The 22259-nt window shown below is 44.0% G+C and overlaps 2 protein-coding genes across 28 annotated transcripts in view; both read right to left on the bottom strand.

The window, feature by feature from the left end:
* Nucleotides 1-22259, bottom strand: part of Mb (myoglobin) — a 205153-nt gene that overhangs the window by 51730 nt on the left and 131164 nt on the right. The gene's annotated exons all lie outside the window — the stretch shown is intronic.
* The window catches only part of Rbfox2 (RNA binding fox-1 homolog 2), a 246182-nt gene continuing 232062 nt past the window's right edge, over nt 8140-22259 (bottom strand). For 12 of the 26 annotated variants that reach the window (XM_051189263.1, XM_051189261.1, XM_051189276.1 and 9 more), the window contains 5 exons: nt 18783-18822; nt 14286-14317; nt 10257-10345; nt 9811-9883; nt 8140-8370 (listed from right to left, as the gene is read on the bottom strand). In XM_051189263.1, coding sequence (XP_051045220.1) covers nt 8316-8370; nt 9811-9883; nt 10257-10345; nt 14286-14317; nt 18783-18822 — 289 coding nt within the window. In that variant the 3' untranslated portion in view covers nt 8140-8315. Of the gene's footprint in view, nt 8371-9810; nt 9884-10256; nt 10346-14285; nt 14318-16226; nt 16270-18782; nt 18823-21267; nt 21331-22259 lie in introns of those variants that run through there. The other 14 variants (XM_051189272.1, XM_051189278.1, XM_051189270.1 and 11 more) reach the window with 5 other exon arrangements.

Here is a 22259-nt window from a genome sequence, read left to right on the forward strand (position 1 = left end):
CAGGGGACTCAGTTACACTTAAAACAAGTGCACCAAGCACGCCTCTCTCTTGCCTTTTCTCTTTTCTCTCTCTCTCTCTCTCTCTCTCTCTCTCTCTCTCTCTCTCTTATAGGCAATAGTTGTATCAAAAGAACAACAACATCTGCCACCACAGACTGTGCTGTCTGGAGCCACTAGCTAAAATTGGCTCCTCCCCAGACTGCTCCTGTCAGATACCTTGTGGTCATTAAAACTCATGTTGGGACAGGTGTGGTAGCCCGAGGCAGGAGGATTACCATGACTTTGAGGTCAGTCTGGGTTACACAGTAAGATATTTCAGAAAAACAAGTCAAAAATAAGCAAAATGAAATAAAACAAACTTTCAGGCCAGCCAAAGCTATATAGAGACCTTGTCCATCCAAAACAAAACACTCATCATTTACCCAGTTGGCACTTCTCCAGATCCATTAAAGCTACTGGCTTATTTGAAATTAACTGTATTCACATTGTGCTTGGTGAGTAGAAGCAAGTGGGTGTAGGATAAGAAGCCAAATGAGGATGAGGCTGGGCAGGGTTGCGCACACCTTTAATCCCAGCACTCAGGAGGCAGAGGCAAGGGGATCTCTATGAGTTCCAGAGCAGCCAGAGTTATACTCAAGATCCCATTTTTATCTTTAAAAAAAAAAAAAAAAAAAAAAAAAAAAGGCCTTTTGTATGGCTTCATGTATGAATTGTAAAATTTCTTCATTTCTTAGGTGAGTGTAGGTGTGGTGATCTATAGTGGCATTTGATCCCTCTCCCCAGGACTTGGGTATCCATCCCAGTACATTAGCACACACAGTGACCCAACTACAGGGATGCATTTTCTAAAGACTTTATGTTGCAACTGCCTGTGGAAATCTGAAATGTTTCAGATCCTCTGGAGTTGGAATCACATGTGGCTGTTGAGTGGCCCATGTGGCTGCTAGGAATCAAATTTGGTCCTCTGGAAGAGCACACTGGGCCAGCTCTCTGGTTGGAGACATGCCCACTCACTTCTTGACCTCCCTCCTAATGAACATAGTTCATTAGCACACCTGAGTGTTGATGCTTGCAAACCTATTCTTGTGTGTGGGTGAGGGGTTGCAAGCTCAGCTGAAGTCCCTGGAGGCCTGGAGTATTGCACTGAGTTTAGATTGCAGCCTGGAAAATGGATCATTAAGGAGCTGGGTATATATATATATATAGTCCTATTTTTAGAAGAATCCAGGCATAAGTCTGGAGGTCTGGCTGAGGAAGCAAGGAAGCTGACAGAAGCCTGTTTTTATCACAACAGAGCTCACGAGTGGGCAAGGTCAATCACATACCTTCAGCGTGATGGGTGCTATGAAAGCAAACTAGGTTGGTACAGGGGGCAGAACTGAGAAGGCACCTAAGCTGGTGCTTAGATCATGACCAAGGGGAGAGCTGGGGCAGAGGTGGATCAAGGACCTAAGACAGGAATGAGCTCAACTGTCAGGGTAGGGTGCTGCCAGGGCTCAGTCACAGGCAGGTGGAGACAAGCAACTTAGAGCTCAGAAACTGGCTGGTGATGCTGTCCCCAAGGGAGATGCAGCAATAAGGGTTTCGGGAGTGGTGCTGTTAGAACAGGATCCGGAATCAATGATAACTGACCTGGAAGAAGGTAGGAGCGCAGACATCTTTCAAAAGGTTTCCTTCTTTAACTAGAGCGAGCAGCAGTTCTCAACCTGTTGGTCATGACCCCTTTGGGCAGAGGGTGTCAAACAACCCTTTCACAGGGTTGCATATCAGATATCCCGTATACCAGATATTTATATTACGATTCCTAACTGTAGCAAAATTACAGTTGTGAAATAGCAACAAAGTAATTTTGTGGTTGGGGGGGTGGTTCACAACATGAGGAAGTGAATTAAAGGGTTCCAGGTTGAGAACCACTGCTCTAAAATATATTCATTGAACAAAATATGGGTTTCTTTTCATGACAAGTTTTCACTCTATAGATGAGCTGGCCATGAACTCGGAGATTCACCTGCTTCTGCCTCCAGGTAGCTGTGGTTAATGGTTTTTTCAAGGGCTTTACCAGTTACCACTCACAGGCCCAGGGGCCTGCTGTGGCACAGAGGTCCCCCAAGTTTTTACGTTGAAATCATCATGTCCAGTATCCATCTGAGTCACTTGTCCTCTTAGCACACAGGCCTGCTGACGACTCGACCTTGGTGCAAATAAGCAAGTGTCTGTTGTAATCTACCTAGTTTATGGGCAGAAAGAGGTCGGTTAGATATGAGCTAGGCTACCTGGGCCTGCACCCTGCCCTGTCACTTCCCATGCAGCTTTGGACACAATCCCCACTCTATACTTTATGTGTTTAGTAAGGGGAGACACGGTCAAATCCAGGATCTGTTTCTCTCCTTGAAGTAACACACACTCTGTCACTGTGTCATAGATCCAGAGACACAGCCTGGGTCAGGGTCAAAGGGCATGAGCAGCAGTGTGGGTAGTATGGGAATCAGCACAGGGGATAGTCCCTCCAGACCTACATTCTCCGGGCATGTCTTGCCACTGTGTTTAATAGGTCTGCCCAGTAGCTGTTTCTCAGTTTAGGGAATCTGCCAGTTACAGGGGCCAGCAGAGGCAGATGAGGCCACTGCACAGGGATACCACTTGGGACTAAGCAGGTCTGTCAGCTCTCACCCTGAAGGTTGGCTTCCTCACGTGGGAGCCAGAGCCAGGTGGCAGCAGAGTGAAGGACAGGCAGAGGCAGCGGGTGGAAGCTTACTTTGGTTTACCATGGAGAAGAGAACTTGGGAGAAAAATACGAAAACATTGAAACGTTAAGATCTTAGACAGGAAGAGGCTCATGATGTGAGAGGAGACAAGTCCCTTAGCTGACAAACTGGGAGGGTGGGGTCCAGAGCACAGCTGGAACTCACCTGAGAGCTGAAGACAAGAGCAGGCGAGCAGAGCAGGAAGAGGTCAAGGTTCACTCAGGAGTCTATGAGACAACCCCACTCTTCCCATGACACAGGAAGGGAGGGGCTGAGGGGAATTTCAGGTGTTTGGGATACTGGCTGAGAAAGCACTAGTGAGGGATGGTTGAAAGGCAGTCAAACAAGGCCTTCACACAGTTCCAGTGAACAGAGGAGTCATGGCAGAAGCCAGGCAAGGAGGACCCCAGGAGGTGGAAGGAAACATGCTGGCAGCCAGAGAAGCTGGTAAGGTCACCTACCTCCCAGCTCCAGGAGGAAGTGCTCTGGCTTCTCTTCCTCTTTCCCTAATAGAGCCCAAGGTTCAAGCCAGAAAGAAAGCACATGCAGCCAGAGGTGGTGTTTCTCTCTTTTATTTAAAAACAGTGCTTCATTACCGTTTGCAAAGGCTGAGGCAGGGCCCCTCCTTTGCTTAGAGTTTATAAAAGCCAGCAACATGATCAATAATTTATACACATGGAGAGTAATACAAAAAATAAGGAATAAAAGCTAAAGATCTAACTACTCCAACCTTCACAATTCCAGCTACTTGATAATAATAGGAGTAACCCAATGAATACTGTATGGTCTGAAAGCTACTATACAATATGGTTCTTAGGGAGAGGGAGAGAGGGGGGAAATCAGAGGCTGTCACAAAGCCCTGGGTGCTTCTCTGGAGTTAGCAGGGAAACAGGACCCTGGGCAAGCAGCTCCGGTGTCCTAGGGGGTGATTGTGGGAGAGGACAGGAGGGAAGGAGACATGGCTAGGTGGTCAATTGTACAAGTATCCGAGTATGCCCCCATGCCCCAGTGGTGCCTGTCTTGCCATGGGGAAACTGCACTTGCTCCGCAGGCCACTCTTTGCCACAGGGGTGTGGAGAAGAGAGGTTCTGCAGGACTTTGAGCCTTGGAAAGATTGAGACTCAAAAACCTAGAAGCCTAGCTTTGTACGTGTCAGCCCCAGGTTGGCTCTAGCTATTCACAAGCATAATGGAGACAGAAGGGGAAAATTCATGTCCCTTAGGGGAAAAAAGAGGGATCAGTTCATCACTCGATATATAATGCAGCCAGAATGAGCTGCCCAACAAGCACACACACACAAAAATATTGTGAACAGAAAATACAAGGAAACAAATAGCTAAGCTAGGAGTCCTGATGGGGACAGACAGCCATTAGAGCATGTTAGTCCCCAGAAAAACCAAACCAAAAGCATTTTCTGAAAAACTCAAAAACTTGCGTGCCCTGGGAATCTGGCATTGGTAACCGGAAGAGGAGGGGAAGGAGAGCATCGCTGTTCCCTTTTTGCCTGCCAGGGTGAATGCAGCCCTCCCAGTGCTGGCGTATACAGAAAGAACTACCAGACAAGAGGGCTGTCCCCTAGGCTGGAGGTCTTTGTCAAGGCAAGCTGGAGTTTTGGCTGATAGCAGTTCTCAGTTACCAATCCCTGCCAGCCAGCACCACCATGGCTGAACTCATCTACCGTTTTTCCTGAGTACACTGTAACTGGCTACAGTTTCGGTAACTTGCATAAGAACATGGCTTCTACAGCCAACCACAATATTTCAGGGACCTGTGCCCCCTGGCTCACTTCCAGTGCCTCACTCAAGAGTTCGGCAAATCTGTGGTAGTTGGTGAGCCTTTCAAAAGAAAAGTTGCCAAGGACTGTCCTGCACTCAGTAACCTAGAGGACACATGCTGGTTAGGACACCCAGAGCCTGCTTGGGACGGGGCCCTGTTTCCCGCTCTGGCTCGGGAATGGCAATTGCCTGGCTGATGAGGAAAGCAAGGGTGAAGGAAGTACACAGGAGAGGGAAGGTGTGGGAAGAGGCTTCCGGACAGCAACATTTCCAAAAATATAGTGTTTTATGCAACAGAGAATCAAGTGTCACTGGTGTATACTACAAATGGTCAGACATTCTCAAGAGCATGACAAAATAAAACACACGTTTACATTAGATGTTCACCGTGCCCACTATTGTTTCCTATCTGAAAACAGTGCAAACAGGTAACTTATGCTTTAAAACACCATGACCCCTTCCCCACCCCCCAAAGTCCCCCTTTCCTCCTAATATCTGGGGAATGTCTGCAGTTCTGCAAACATTGCCATGCTAGAGTAGTGGGAAGGTTCAGCAGGCAGCTCCCTGCCCCTCCTGACACACCTGTGGTTCCAGACTGCCCTCGATTGGTCCTGTTTGCCTGGCACAGGAAGGAGGGCATCCTATGCTCTTCTTGCGTATCCTTGGGGTTGTGCCATTCACCTTACAGTCCCTTATGCCTGGAAGCTACATGACTAGTTGCAGGATGGAGGTGGTCACGGACCTGCAGGCTCCGCCTCTAGGAAAGCATAGCCTAAACTAAGCAGTTCCACATTTTCGGAAAAGCCACAAACTCCCCTTAAACTGAGAGCCAAGCATCAGGCTGTTTCCAAGGGAAGAAAACACATTGGCTCAATTCAGACTGTGGCTGCTGCAGGGTGATGGTGACTGGTGACAGGAGGTTCTGGGAAACCTGAGAACCTTAAAATCGACAAGTAACATGGTGGACCTGGGCTCAGGTCAAACTGAGTAACACAGAAATTCTAGAAAAGACCTAAGGCAGCTCTACAGGCTGAAAGAGGGACAGCCAGATGGACGTTTTCACTACGCATCTCCTTAAAGGAGCCCAGTTTCTAAAGTAAGAGTAGCAGCACAGAAAGCTCAGGGTACAAATGCCTGTGAACCTGGAGATGCCCTCATACCGAGATTCAGCATCAGTGATCCTTCTGAGACCATCACCCAGCATCCTCTGTCACAAAATGCCATCTCCTCTAGCCTGCTTCCTAGCAGTCCAACATGCCAGCCCTGTGGCCTTGAAGACTAACCATGCATGAAGCAGATACATTGGAATCCAGACACTTGGGGGAGCCCCAACTCTCAGCGCTCACCCTGAAATCCAAAGACCCTTGCATAAAAAGCCAACTCTATGTAGTCTTCCTTGGAAAAAGAAGCTGAGGAAATGGCATGGGAGAGTGTACACACAGCAGAGACACACTGGCAAACAACCGGCCTTGGAAGCCTCAGCCAGAACCAGCTGAACTGAAGTGCATGAAGGCCCCTCCAGCACAGGTCATGGGAGCTGCCTTCCTCACCCTGCCATGGCTACCCTTATTCCTGTCTAGGAGAAAAGGCTTCTTCAATTCTTTTCCCCTTTCTCCCCTTTGTAGATACAACTGTTGAGCAACTGGCCTAGTCTCCACTGGGTGAAGGGGTGTGCCTTTTTGTGAGAATGGCCCTTATTAAACATGACCCAAAATTTCTATTCCTTTAAGTCAGGAAATTTCTCAAAATGAAATAAAAGTCCCTCTGTTCTCATTCTTTAGAATTCCAAGAGGCCCCAGCCCACCTTCTCCCAATTAAAATATTTACGTACATACAATGAAAACTGTCATAATAGCAACAACAAACTGAACTTTGGCTTGGGGGAAGGGACTCTATAAACAGTCAGTGGATGGCCAGTTTTGTTTCCCACTCTACACACTGTCCCAGAATCAATGACTACATTGAAGTCTCTGGCTTCTATACTGTGTCCTCAGATATAACAGGAGGAGATCTGAGGGCAAGATGGTATGTGTCAACTACAGGCCAGGGCCCGGCTCACAGAGGATGCTTGATGCAGTCAAATGTCAGCCTTTTAATTCAGGGACATGAGTCATTTATCAGTCAAAAACTTGTAGAGGCAGAGGCAAAGACAATAACAAAAGAACCAAAACCCCAGCAAAAAATAAACCTGAAATAAACCAAAACAAAGCCGAAGCTCATGTCTCTGAACTCCCTTTAGCAGCCAGCCCTTAGGTGAACTGACCAGGAAGCTACCTGACATGCTAATTTCCTAATGCCTTCATTTTGGAGCCTCTGTGGGACCCTTGATTTATTTGGGTACACCTCAGATCTGGGGGAGAAGTCCTTTGGACATAAAACTGAAGGCAGGTTTCACTGCCATGGACCTTTCAGGAGGACCTTGCATTTTACACCTTCCTTCCAAGGTAGGCTTGGATTCCATGGCATGTCCTGCTAATGTTCCCCAAGGGAACAAGAGGCCGGGAGACTCCTAGAGGCTTTGTAAGATGGAAATTCCTATGGCTTTGGAGTGAGTACAAAGGGCCTCTTGCCTGTCCTTACTTACTCATTACCACACTTGTAGGGACAGCAGACCTAGAGGCTTCATTCCTCATCTTGCCCCAGCACAGGCTTTCTGATGCCCTTGTTACTCTGTGCTGACTCTGTACTGCAAGAAAAGGAAGGGATATCAGGCTGAACATCCCCTTTTCTCTCTTACACATTCTTTAATGGCTCTGAACAATTTGTACTTTTAATCCTCAAGCTGTGCCCAGATATCTGGGAGGAAATCTGGTCACTGACTATTCATTCTTCTGCCCCTGGGTCCTAAACTGCTGAATCTTGAGGACATGGGAGTAGCATGTTAATAAAAGAATAGATGAGTTGCACAGTGGCTCAATTAAAGGGGCAGCAGCCCAGAAGGAATGCTGGGATTTTGTGTTTCCTATTCTGGAACTCATTCCAAGATCAGTTTTACTGAGGTGTCTCTTATCCACAGCCTGAGAACATGCTGGGAAATGCCAGCTCTGTACTTCCCAAAGCATGCCAGCACTCCCAGGCTGTAAGTGTAAATAATTGCAAAAAGAATGCAAAGACAGGAGGGAAGAGGAGAGAAAAGCATCTTTTAAATTCTCCCGTTTTACAAGCACAGCCTCCTACCTAGCAGCATGTGGATTCCAGCCACAGCCAGTTAGAGCCTCGGGCGGCCAAAGCCAGCCAGAAGAGCACACCGCCCGCTGGCTCACTCTGCTAGTCCCCAGCCATTCAGTACTAGATACACTTTGGTAATTCTGACTGCTGGCTTCTGATCAAATACATTTATCAGTTCCTTCCTCCTGTCTTCTGTGACTGACAGAATAAGCTAAGCACGGACATACAGATGTGGAAATGCAGTATCTTCTTCTTCTTCTTTTTTTTTTTTAAACCACAGTTAAAAAAAAAATAAAAAATAAAAACCAAACAAAACCCCCCCCCAAAAAAACCCCCCAAACTCACCAAAACAATCAATCCCCCATTCAAAACAAACAAACAAACAAACAAAAAAAACAAAACAAACAAAACAAAACAAAAAAAAAAAAAGCACAATCTTTGGAACAAAAGAATTAAAGGCAGAAATTTAAAGGAAAAATACATATTCAAAGAACATAGTGAGGTATAAAAAAGTATTCTTTCTTTTTTGTTTGTTTGTTTTCTTCTTCACTTGCTATAGAGTCCTCTACTAGTAAATATTGCAATAGCCAGGCCTCATGAACTGGGGGCTGTCCCATTTGCAGGGGTCTCACGTCACTTCAGTAGGGGGCAAATCGGCTGTAGCCACCTCGGTACAAACTCGCCTGCAGTAATTAAAGACATAAAAGTAATTGAAAGGTGATGATAGTAGCATTAGAAATGAAACAACAAGTTCTGAGACAGGCAGAGAAGTCACCTGGCATAGTGTCCAACTGGTTCTACAAAGACAGTCCTACAAGTTTGCTTTTGTGACACTACTAGTGTCCTGATGGCAGCTGTCCAGCTGCCCCCCTTCTTATACTCAATCTTTTCAGAGCGCCACTTTCAGCATCTCCTTGGCAAAGGTGGTCATGTCCTGTGCTTGAGATGATGCTACATTTATATCTAAGGCAGCCTTTCAACTAGTGAAACAGATCTTATCTACAATCTATAAAACAAAGTTGTCTCAATATCCATGGGGCACTGCCAAACTCAACTAGTCTTTTGTTAGAAAGGGTTAGTGTTCCTGTAAAACCAGACACACCCTTTGCAGGTGACATATCTCCACAGTACACAAAAGGCCTAACACAAGGTTAAGCACTCTGCAAACTGCTGAAGTACTGTACTGTCTGGAGACTAATGGGGGATGAGTCCACATGTGAAGACAATCTTTCCCTGATACTGTAGTTGAGTCTGTGCATGCCACTCTGGTCATTTCCTCACCTTTATCAACTGACTTTCTCAGGTATCTTATTTCTTTTCATGTGAACCTTCCCAGGAATCTTACTCTGGGTCTTTCAGTGTAGGGGATTTATTGTTCAGCACGAAATGAAACAGGTGTCATTATGGAGTGGCCTGCCCTTGTATCTGTGAATCCCAAACAGCAGTAAAGGCATCTAAGAAGCCAAATACAAGAGGGCTGGAGTGAGAACATTAGTCCCATGGGTTATTATAGACATGCTTGCTCTATGTACTTCCCTAGAACTGCTCCTAGAATCTGCCTCTGCAGTGTTTACCATACTATGAGTGTCAGTACTATATACCAGAAGACATTGAGACAGCAGGGACATCTTTAGGTATTGGCAATTAACAATTGAATATACTACAGTGAAAATGGGACTCCTTAACATTCCCAAGCCTTTGCTACTATCAAGAACATTATGCTATTGGTATACAGTAGGCACTGGAACCCACTCCCTTCATCCTCTCCTAAGTGACATCATTACTCGGGGAAGTCTGTCACCATCAATCCTTCCTTCTCACTGCCTTTTCAGATATACAGGTAAATAAAGCAACAGAAACTCCCAGAGTCTCAAATGGCCTCCATACTTTGGCAATGGATGATATGGCGATGCATCACTTCCCCAGATCTTTCAAAGTTTTTATGTAGAAGTTAGGAGTAACATGGCTTAAGAAAACAGGTATAAAGCTGGGTGGTGGTGTAGGCCTTTAATCCCAGCACTTGGGAGGCAAAGGCAGCCAGATCTCTGAGTTTGAGGCCAGCCTGGTCTACAGAGCTAGTTCTAGGACAGAAAAAAGAGAAGACGAAAGATATATAAACTTACCACAGCGCCAACTCCATAGCTGGCGGCAGGGGCGAGGGCATGGTAGGGGTCAGCTGTGTACACCCTGCCGTAACTGGAAAAAAGAAGCATGGTCAGATGGAGAAAGGGGAGCCTGTGCTACAGACTTGAACTCTTAGGGAAAATGGCAGATGGAAAAAGCCTTCCTATTTTTGTTCCCAAATGCAGTAAGTAGGAAATCTTGATATACTTCTATAAAATGGCAAAGAGGGGATCAGATGAGGAAGAGGCTGGCTGTAATCACAGCCCATGAAGAGACAGAACAAGAGAGTAAGTACAGGAAGAGGAGAGGCCTGGGTGCTGCCATGGCAGGAGGCCCAGGCACTAAGGGTAGTTTTGGAAATGGTGAAAGAGGAAAGGGGACGATGCTGCAGACGGTACGGTGCTCAAGGCATTGAAGAGCCTGCTTGCTCTGGCTCTGTACATACCCGTCGCTGTAAGCGGCTGCAGCGGCTGCAGCAGCTGTGGCTGCGGTTGCAGTAGCAGGCTGTGCATATCTGTAGGCTGCATATCCACCCTACAGGAGAGAAGAGAACTCACTTTACAGCTACCTCTCCCCGAGACAGACTCCTCCCACCCCAAACAGACACACACGTGTAGACACACGGACAGACACAAACACAGACACACATGGGAAGGGATGTTTCAAACTGCACTAGCCTCATGCTCCTCCTACGGTAGGAAATCAAGCTTCTGCCAGCGTCGGAATTTGCTTTCCAATTTGTGACAGTAAGAAAAACAAAGTACACGAATACTACTTAGTAATTTTAAAAAATACAGAGAGGAGTTTGAACCTTACTTTAGTGTGTTCTGGAACTCTTGATAGGGAATATTCATGGTATGCTGGGAGAACTCTGAGTCTCCATGCATATATGTAACAGCTTTAAAAAGAGTTAAACTCTATTTCTGGAAGAGGGTTTAAGCTTCTCTGGCACAATTCCACAACTAACCAATGGGCCAAGCTCCTGGAGTACAATCAAAGTAAGGGAGGAGCAGTAATATGAACAAAGGAGTCAAGACCATGATGGGGAAATGCACAGAATCAGGTGACCTGAGCTACTGAGATCACTGACACAGGTCTGACAAACAGGGAACCTGCATAAGACCGAACTAGACTCCCTTAATATAGGTGACAATGGTGTGATTGGGACAATATATGAGGCCACTGGCAGTGGGTCCAATATCTAACTCTAATGCACAACTGACTTAGTGGAGCCCATTCTAATTGAAGAGAACCTTGTCCAGCATAGACACAGGGGTGTGGGGGTGGAGAGGTACCTTGTTCCTGCTTCAACAATATGATGGAACAGACTTAGTAGACTTTCTAGGGCAGGCCTTACTGTCTCCGTGGAGCAGATGGGGGAGGGGGGGAGTGAGGGGAGCAGGAGGAGAGGAGGGAAGGGAAACTAGGATTGGAATATAAAACAATAAATTAATAATAATAAAAAAGTTAAATTCTATCACAACAGGTGTCAAGCGCAGACTCTCTGTTCTGCCTAGTTACTAGAGAATGTAGCAAGTCACAGGGAAGCCTGTCCCAGAGATTAGATCTATCTGGCCTAGCAGGTCTGTGGAGACCAACCCTGTAAGAAGCAAGGGGCCAAGCAAACCAGGTATGAGAGCGCTGACTGAGAGCTAATACAGCCACCACCTGCAGAGATGGTGGCTGTAAAAGTCACATGTCTGACCCTAGTTCTCTACAGAAAACTGAACTCCAGCCCACATCCCAGGGAAATCAGATGACAAGTGGCTTTGAAGCATTCGCTAACTCTGATGAAGTCAGACATGCCTCTTAATCATTTAACTGCTTTATTTCCCTTCTAGGACTCAAGGAAAGTTATGTTAACCAAGTGTTAAGGCCTTACTTCACTTATCCTTCTACAGTTTACTACTTTATCTAATTCAGATACCATTTTCCTTATTTTTTTTCATTTTTTTGGAGTGGGGTGGAGGTGTTTTAAGACAGGGTTTCTCTGTGTAACCCTGGCTGTCTTGAAACTGTAGACCATGACAACCTTGAACTCACAGAGATCCACCTGCTTCTGCCACCTGAGTGCTGAGATTAAAGGTACTACCTCCCTGCCTGATACACATCCTTTATTGCTATCCTTTGATAGCAATAAATGGCTCAGTTGTGAATGATAAAATGTGTTTGTACATATCTCATGGTAGCTGAAATATCCCATTTTTTTCTTCCTTCAAATGTTCTTTTTTTTGCTAACTTTATAAGAGACACCTCACATTTAGCCCTCTCCCCCACTGTTTAGGGATGTAAAGTGTGTGTGTGTGTGTGTGTGTGTGTGTGCGTGTGTGTGTGTGTGTGTGTGTGTGTGTGTATGTTTGGAGACAAGGTCTCTCCTAAGCAGCACTGCCTGCCCTGGAACTTGCTCTGTAGACTAGGCTGGACTCGAACTCACAGAAATCTTCCTTTCTCTGCCTCCTGACTGCTGGGATTAAAGGCGCAAGCCACCACCAACAGGGTTACAGTGTTTTCTAACAGAGCCCTGGCTTTTCTCTGGCACCCTACACCTAGCAGCTCTGGCTGGCTTCCTGGACTCCTGATAAGTCTGTGAGCATCTCAGCTCTGTCTAGTAAATCACCGATGTATGAGGGAGTGTCTCCAAGCCTATGCTGTAAGAGGTCACTATTGGCAGTTTTAAGTTCACTTTCTAAGTCTAGAGCTTTTCAGCTGCTGTGCAGCACTCCTTTGCTGTCACTCACCATAAGGAAAAATCTGAGTTGATGGCAAAGGTGGGGAATGTGGCAGGAAGCACCCTTGTTGTGACTTTGAGCCAAGTCTATGGGGAGAGCAGGCTGGACCACCTGGCAATGCCTCATATCTATCTAGCTCCACAGGGCTTGCCCCAGTCCTTCTTTACCTTTGTTCTTAAGCCTCCAAAGAGGACATAGGATGATGACAACATTGGTCAGAGAGGAAAAAGTTCTTCATTATAGTTCAATTTTTATCTGGGCCGTAAAGGGTCAGCTGTTCATTCTTTAGATCAGAAGCTGAATCAGTAGTAAGAACTCTTATAATAAAGGCAACGTAGCATTCCTTCAAATGCCAAATAATCTTTACAAATTTAGAAAGCTAAGATAGTGAAAGCAACTCAAGTTTGATCAATGCATATCTAGGTACAGAATTTATAGACTGGAGCAGGGAGCTAGGCCACTGACAGCCATGGTTCCCTCAGTGGCTGAGGCCTCTCCCACTGGGAAGGAAGCGGGCCTTCTCCATCTATAGTACTTGCTTCCAAGAGTGGGCTCTGACTTCAGGGTTTGACTGATGAAGCTTTCTGTGGCTCAAGTGCAGGCTGGGATGAAGTATTTTATTGGCCCTGCTGGGAGAATACTTGGGAGAATACTGGCAAGAAGAAAACTACATTGATGCTTTTGAAAAGCTGATGACCTTTCAGTAGGTATAGAGAAGTCATTTAAAGGAGGGCTGCATGTGAGCTGGATAGGTAATAATACTTTACCAAAGCAATCCAGTAATTTACCAATGCTTAAGGGAAAGTGCACTGTGTCAGCTACTCCTTTCAGATCTTACTACATCTTACTCCAGGGTCTTTCTACTGTTGCTGAAATCAGGTATTCTACAGAACATTACATAAAACTCAGGACAAAATCGACAAACTACTTAATTGTATTCTAGGTTTCAGAGTATACAAAGGGCTAAGAATTCCCCCCTCCCCGTTTTTCTTTAACCAGCAAATTTGAAGGTTTTCATAGAACATGAGAGCAAAGTGCAGTTTGAAACATCAAGGTTTTCATTACTGTTTCTTAAAATTTTCAAAAAGAACAAGGTGGGAGGAAGGAGAAGAGGGCTCAGGCGTGGGGGGGGGGGCGTGGCGCCACATTAATATTAATCACATTAAAACTGAGCATGCCGACATCCGGAGCTAAAACAACAGCAAAACCACCACGTCCAGACTGGCACTGGCTACCACTATCTATCCCAGCATTCTCTTGGGACAGCGGTTTGCCCTAGGCTCTACCACAAGCTCGGTGAAGTACACAGCCTCAATTACTAGAGCGTGCAGCCACAACGACCTGGTATTACGGAAACAGTCAGTCACCACTTGAGTTAACATTCCATACCCTAACAACTGGCCCTTCCCCAGCCCAAAGGAGGAGTAAATCTTGCCCACCCTAGCCCTGGCCCATACCACAATGTTAATAATTATAACAAGCAGTAACCCATCTGTTATATCAGAGAAGGGAACAGAGACTCCACTGAGATTTAGAGTGAGATGTTAACATTTCTTCAGCTGACTGCACAAACAAACAAACAAAAAAAAAAAAAAAAAAAAAAAAAAAAAAAGAGAAAAGAATTCATCTGGAGATATGAAGTCATGAATAGCTGATGTGTATTGCTTTTAACCATGCACTGATGCAAAACTGAAGCAACCATTAATAAAAATTAAAAGGACATATGTATTTACACACAATCAGACCTGTTTGATCTGAAGCAGTTTGCAGACTCTATCTGTGTGTGATTTGAAATAAAACAAAAAATGGGGATTAGCATGGCCACAGCACACCATAGTGTAGGAGGGCACACACAGACGTCTTCTGAAACTCTAAGAGCTACCTAAATTTGGCAGGGCTAAGCCCAGCTCAAATACATACATGCCCCTTGAAAAATAGTTAATTTTCTAAATAATGCCTAATGTTCCCAATTTGGTGGCCCTATCCTACATTGCTCTGCTACTCAACTTTCTGGCTCTGGCACTAGAACTCAGCCCCCACCCGCCGAGCTCACCCAGTTGCTCCTCTCTGCATATTCTTATCAGTGTTCTTTCAAGGTTTCTCCTGTATTTGAGAATGTTGTTTTCTCAATTATTTGTCTTATCTTTGCTTCCATTTCCAGCTTCTCAAAACTGAATGCTACTGCCTTAAGCCCCTTTGCTAATGACCTTTCCAAGTGTTAAAGGAAAGCCTGTCTTCCGCAGTCCAGTCTTGGAGGATTGCTACTCTTCTTCCCTGAGTCAGAACTATCATCGAATTAACTCTGCACCACTGGTACTCTTCAGCATCATTTCTACAGCTATGTCGGCAACAAAACAGATTCTAACCATTGCTCTCCTGCATGTGACCCTGGTCTGTACATCTACAGACTTTTGTCTTGTCTTGATTTTAATCTTGCCTTTAATTTTATTGTATTTTTGCTTTAGGTTTACATTAAAACAGGACTTTGGTGAGCATGTGATGTCAAGACACCTTCTCTCTACCTGAAAGACAATGACATGTGACACCGAGGAGGAAAGTGTGTAGTTCAAGACCAGCAGACAAATGGAAGCTTGTTATTCCCATGTAGTGTGCAGATGGACAGAGCAATGCAAATGTGTGCACATGTGTATGGGGGACTGGCAGGCATGATGGCCAGTATCACTAACATGGAGTAGATCTATCCCACTTAGCAAGAGTCTAATATGTGGCCCCTAACCATTGGCTTGGGCCCTAGGTGATCCTAGAGCCCTTTCCCCACTCCAGCTGAGAGCCACAGCCTAGGAAACAGCGAGTTCTCATGCAGACATGGCACAGACTTGAATACAAAATTTATAATTTTTGCTCTGGACAGACAGACCAGTCTACTCTGAAAAGTGTCATTTAAAGTTCTAAGGAGAGATTACTATGATCAACTTGATTAACTTTTTTGACTTACATGATAGATGAGAAATGATCTTAAATGAATTAAATCTTTAAATACTTTACTATTACACATCTCTCCAAATTAGTTCATTTCTAAAACTTCACTGGATTACATAAAATAACTGGGTTATTAAGTAATAGATATTTTTCTTGCTATGCAAACTCTCTAACAGGCATGCTATTATGCAAACAGTCACTGATCTGATTGGGTGACAAGAAAGAGGGCACAGGAGCTACAAGTCCCAGGATGCCAGACCTGTTGACACTTCACGCTTCTGCAGCAGCACAGTCCATCTCTGACTAGAATTTCACTATGCAGCTCAACACGAGAATGGAGGAAGCCTTGCATGGGCAGACTTCTGCCTCTTCCCTTTTGACATTTCTTTCATAGTTAGTGCCCTCAACTGATAAGATCTCCAATACAAAAACTAGTTTAAATAGTACAGGCAACTGTGACTGATAGGCTGAGATAGGCTGCAGTGATAGGGTAGTGAGTGTGAGACGTCTGTGCAGTTGTGTGCTGAGGGGGCTGGAAGGCTCATTTTGAAGAAGTGCCACAAGGTGTGGATGTGATGTGTGCACTGCTGAGGTAGCAGGGCTTAGATCACACGCTCACAAGTCTTGATTGTTCAAAAAAGCCTCTGTTCCCATCTCTAACGTGGAGCTGGAATGGTTAGTATAATTCAATTTTTTCACTGCAATCCACAATCTGATTGATTGGCAGGTCACACTGGCACTCCTACCTGAGGTATTTTAGCGCTAATGATTGGTTCCTGTAAGACTATTCTATAACAGAACACAGGAAGAGCAGTTCAAAAACACAGCTGTGGAAGGAAAACAATCATACAAAGAGCCCACCATGGGCCGCCAGCCTTTTCTTTCCTTTGGATGCAAGCATGCTTTTCACAGGTGGGAATCAGGAGCAGTTGTCAGCCCACTTAAAGGATGAATTAGGGTGAACTATGGCTTTTTCTACTATGAGAAAAGGGGATGGCAGGGATGGGGAGTGGGCACATACCTATCCTGGAAGAACAGGCCTCTTTATAAATTAGAGGACATGGTAGCCAAACACTAGTGTACCATGAGGAAGCAGAAGAGCTCTCAGGAACTGCTTTGATAGCAGACTAGGTAAGAGGACTCAGAAATAAAGCCAGCACGGCTCCTCCTGAGTGCCTTCTGCTCATGCGCTCTTCTGTCTGGTCTAGAGTACCTTTTATACACTAAGTCCTGCACTCATCCTATTCTAGCACATACTTCTGATGATGCTACATCTAAAGATGCAATGACTGATTGCCACAGTTAGAAAAATGTAGACAGAAGCAGAACAAAGTCAAAGAAAAACAGTCATTTTTCGTTTGTGATTTTAAGACTCCTCAGCTCCCTCACACTCGGACCATCCAGTTCTGTAGTCTTGATTTTCACTACAGTGCTCAGCACTCGTGTCACCAACTCAGATGGGGACAGAAAAAGGCAGCCAGCAGGGCCCAGTGTGTTTCCGTGACGGCCATTGGGAAGGGCACCATGGCCAAGCCAGTAGATTTCTTGCTTAACTTATGTAGCTTATTCATTTAGATTAAAAAATAAAAACAAAAACAAATAAACCAAAAAAGAGAAACCCATAATAGAAGTAGGATATATTTTAGAGAAATTCAGGCGGTGGTGGTGGGACATGTCTTTAATTCCAGCACTTTCAAGGCAGAGGCAGGCAGATCTCTTTGAGTTCAAGACTAGCCTGGTCCTCAGAGTGAGTTCCAAAACAGTCAGGGTTATACAGAGAAACCCTGTCTTGAAAAACCAAACCAAACTAAACCAAACCAAACCCAAAACCAAACAAAAAACAAAAATCCCAAAACTCCAACCCACCCAAAAATTACAAACAAAACAAAAATACAACAAACCAACCTACCCAAAACAAACAACAAAACCCTCAGTTGAGGAAATAATTCAAATGGAAAAGCTGCTCTACCAGAGCAGATTACAAAAAAGTAAATAATATAAAGTTGAGTTCTGTGAGAATATGGAGGACGCATATGCTAACATCATAAGTAAATATGCACATTCGTCTGCCTAGTCCTTAACTGTAAACACAGCTCAAAGTTATTCTCGAAAATTTGCTGAGCAAGCATTATATTTTAATAAAATTTCAAAGAGATAATGAAATAGTTTATGAAATTCTGGTAAGCACATGTGAGAGAGAGAGACCATGACTCATAAGTAAGGTTTCTTTACTAGGTAGACACTCTGAAGACCTACTCTAAATAGCACATGTGTAGACTCAGCATGCTGTACTGACTCTGCCTTCTCAATGGCCTGACATCAGACTGATGAGGAAGCAGGCACCAACAGCCTCAAAGACTAGAGAGCACAGAAAGCACTTGCTGGGCCCACTGACCTACCCCAGCAGGGTAACTTCCTACTGCTGAGTCTTGCTTACAGAGCTTTCTTAATGATTTGGGTTAAGTAGATTATGCTGACATTCAGAAAAAGAACAACAGTGTTCAAAACCCAAAAGCTTTTCCTGTGTCAGCTAGATCACTTTGTCCATTTTTTAAGTAGTATATGACCAACAAATCATGAAACTTCATTTCCATCTAGAGGGATGATGGATTAAATGTTACTGTGGCTGGTGGAATTAGCAAATCTTTACAATAACTGAATGGCTGTTAATTATGCTCCTCAGTTTCACTGGCTAACTCATAAGGAACAGTCCCACTAGCTTCGGACTTGAGGCAGATGGGTTTTAAACTGAGCATACTACACAATCCTCAGAACAGAAGTTCCTTGGTGGCACTCACACAAGTTTGTGTTGCTCCAATCCTGTAAAACCAGAAAGTACAGTTCAGAAAGCTCACTGCCATCTACATGACCCTGAGCCCTAATGCTCTCCAGAGGGTGTGAGATGAAAAGAAAAGCACAAAAGGGAAAGAGGTGGTGTCAGGCTAAACTAGCCCTGCTGCTCATGTATGCAGATGATGAGACATCTCACAGGAGATGCCCACAGCATTCATGGGCTCAGGGAAGGGGAAGAATATGTCCAGTACACTGACCCCAGCAACCGCCATGAGACCCAAAGGCTTAGTTTTTGCACCCAGGGGCAAGCGCAGGGGCAGAAGCATGCTTGCATTCTTAAAATATATAATATATATATCCACAAGGAAAAAGGAAAACAAAAAAATATATATATATACTTTAAAAAAAAAAAAAAAAAGGAAACAAAACAAAACAAACTAAAGAAACAGAAAAAAAAAGGCTGGCTTGTCAGGGGATGGGGTCAAAAAGGCCCCAGTGTGTGTACTTACATAGAGGTCAGCACCGTAAAATCCGTCCTGGTAAACCACACTGCAGAAATCCACACAAAAACAAAAACAAAAAACAAAAGAACAGAAACACATTCCGGTTATTGAGGACGGCAGCATGCACATGCGCTACACAGGCAGGTGATGTATGAATGTGACCTGGACATGGGGCCGCAGCAAGCTGGTGACAAAGATGTGCTAAATGCACACGTGCGTTCCACGGCTCCAGGACATGCAAGGAAAGGTAAGGGTCTGCAAAACTAGACCGAGCACCTGGACACTGGGTAACTCAGATTAATGGTATAGACAGTGCTCCTGGCAGGGCCTCGTGTAGCTGTCTAAGATCCACTGGGTTGCACAGATCCACTTTAGAATATGGACCACTTTTAAATGGAAGTGTATCCTAGGAGAACAGTGTTCTTCAAAATCATACAAAGGGTAGGAATGCTTAGGGGCTTAACGTCATGAAGAGAGTGAACAAAATGAATTCCATTAGGTCAGAACCCATGTGAAAAATGTGTTTCAAATGATGCTTACTAGTGTATTTTAATTTTGGAAATAAAGTGTAGATTTTTCTTGCTATCCATACATCACCTGCTTTTCACCCTGCACATTAGACATGCGATAAGATTTGGCTGATCACACAAGCATGCAAAGTATTATTATTCAGCATTTTTGAGAACCAATGCAACACCTTGGAAAAACAAGTCAATCAATTCTGACCAAAGTAAACAGAGAAATGTAATTAAAAAAAAAACCAAAAGAACAAAACAACCAAAAATACCCACAATGCATTGCTTTCACAAGCAGAGGTAATGAGCTCAAGGTTAAGGTGATTGGTCCAAGAATTGAAAGGTGCAGTGGGATCCCAGATAGTAACAATATAATCCAGAGTGGGAAGGAGCAACTGGAAGATTTTAAGGGTTCTTTCTTAACTAACAAAGGATTTGAAGAACTCTGAAAAATGCACTTGGTGACTGAAGCTCTGGGAATGATGAGGCCTGTCCTACTTATTTTAAAGTGTGAAAAGGAGGGAGCTGTGGCAGGGCTCACTCTCCTGCTTGGTAATGGGCTTTGCCAAGCTGGCAATATTAGTTTTTTTTTTTTTTAATATAAATCTGGAGCAATACTATATTGTTATTCTTAAGATGTAGACTTTTCTCTAGCCTTATGAAGTAAGTGCTTTTGTATATATAGATTTTCCCCCAAAACATTATTTTGGGAGCAGAAGACAAACAGTGGTAGAGAGAAAAGACAAATTTTTCTTCACATTTGTCAGGTCAAGACTTGGCTATTTAATATATTTTAAAAAATCTGTTTTTGTTTATTCAGCTAAATAAAATGGATAATTTCTTTTTTCAGTTATAATAAATGAGCTAACAAGTAGGGTCACTAAGTTTTATACCTATAAGTTGCAATGCACTGAATGCTAGGCCTCTGTTTTGTGTGCAGGAAAAGCAGACATACTCCAAGCGTCTGTAAGCAAGTGTTACCTGCTTTAGTCTCCACTTGCAGCTAAAGTCTGATGTCAGGTTGGATCTGACTCTCCACTGCATTTTCATAAAAGACTTGCATAGGAGAAGGTTGATGAATGGAAAGCATGGAGGCCAAGTTGTGAGTGAGTTAATCTTCATCAATGTCAGTGAGGGGACACAGGCAAAGACAACAACACATTCCTTCTATAAAAAGTGTTGCCATTAAAAACAAGGATGCATTCTGTTCTAATAATTTATTGTAACTATTCACTTGAACTGTAGAAGAATTCTGATGATCCCTGTACCCAATGCCATAAGAGGCTAGTGCACAGTGACTCACAAGGCTGAAAGCAATTCTAGGCCATTCCCCATGAAATACTGGACTTATTCCTTGCCATCTTCCATGTAAACAGATGGTATAGTTAACAAAAAGAATACAAGGGAAATTAGTGTTTAATGCAATGCACAGAAACTGACATGATCAGACATGAAAGATAAGTTCATTTAATCAAATATATACCTGACACAGACTTAGCAGAAAATTGTTCTTAAGTTTGGCCAATATATGGAACCTACACTGAACAGGAATGGACTCAGCTACTTTATGAAGTGGCTCAGGAAGTTACTAAATAGGCAGTTCCATGGTTCTCTGTGCATTCTCTCCCTGCACATGTGACAGTAAATGCTTTCTGGGTTGAAATGGGAGATATATCATGAGCAGTTTTCCTAGCGTGCTGAGCTTGTAAAAGACTCATTTTCATGTTTCACTCAACATTTCTTGATGAAACAAAACTGTATATGTCATTAATTTTTTAAAAAAGAGATGTCAGAGGTTGAAGGTCAAAGGTCAAGTTGAGACAAAAAAGGATAAAATTAAAAGCAAGTCATGGCAGAAGATGGAGATGATGGAATGCATGGTATTTAATTGTCTATAAATTGCAAATGAAAGTTATTCTCTGAAGCAGTTCCCTTGCAGTGTCTTGGAGTCTGCCCACTTCAGCATGCATACTTGCCTTGTCTAATAAACATGCTTTAACTCTGTGGCATGGAGGACTCCTAATGGTATGTCCATTGGTCTATGAATGAATGAATGTTAAATTAGTATACCTCCTGGTGAAGCCAATTTTGCTATCAGAAAGGGACATGCTATCTTCCTCTACATTTTAACTAAAAATCAGCTAACTGGTTTTTCTGCAGCTATTTATGTTTCTCCAGAATATAGGAAAAAAAACCAAAAAACAACAACAAAAAATAAAACCACCTGTCATAGGCAGAGAAAAGATGAAGAAGAGAAATGTCAAATCTTTTAAGAGAAAGTCCTTGATACTACTCAATTAGAAGTTCACTGTATATAAAAATATTCGTTAGGCTGACACGGATAAACAACTAAAAGCCAATCTGCCATCTTTCCTCCTTCTCCCCATTCAAAAACAAAGGATTTATTTGTTGCTATGGAATCTTTCCACTGCATAGACACCTCCGCTCCAAACGAAGGCGAGGGCTGCTCAGCTACATCAGCTGCTACCATCTCAGAAGCCAGCTGCAGCTGGGTTCCCCCTACTTCTCCCTCTCTCCCTCGAGTCAATTGGACTTGGTTTGTCTTTGAATTCACCTCTTTCAATCTGTTTCCTACAAAGAAAGCAAATCCATTGTGGGTAACTAGCTTTGCTGCTCACTACCCAGGCAGTGAAACCATGGGGTGGGCACATGTGCTGGCTTCTGCCCCGACACAGGGTGGTGAGACGGGGTGGCACAGCAGACATGGTCTGGCACTAAATCTCCAGCTCCTTTCTCAGTTCTCTGCAGTAGTGTTAATCCACACTCGTGCGCTGCTGAGTGAACTCCATGCCAACACACTGCTAGCAAACACAAGACATCTCTGGCTTAAGGGTTTGTATAATGAATTGGCCCTTGGTCATGTTTCTGTATTTTGGTTCTTGCCTTTAATCCTTTAATTTTAAAATATTCACATAGCATCTAAATGCTGCCCATCAACATCCTAAAA

The sequence above is a fragment of the Phodopus roborovskii genome, unplaced genomic scaffold, assembly GCF_943737965.1.
Source record: "Phodopus roborovskii unplaced genomic scaffold, PHOROB, whole genome shotgun sequence".
Classification (NCBI taxonomy): Eukaryota; Metazoa; Chordata; class Mammalia; order Rodentia; family Cricetidae; genus Phodopus; species Phodopus roborovskii.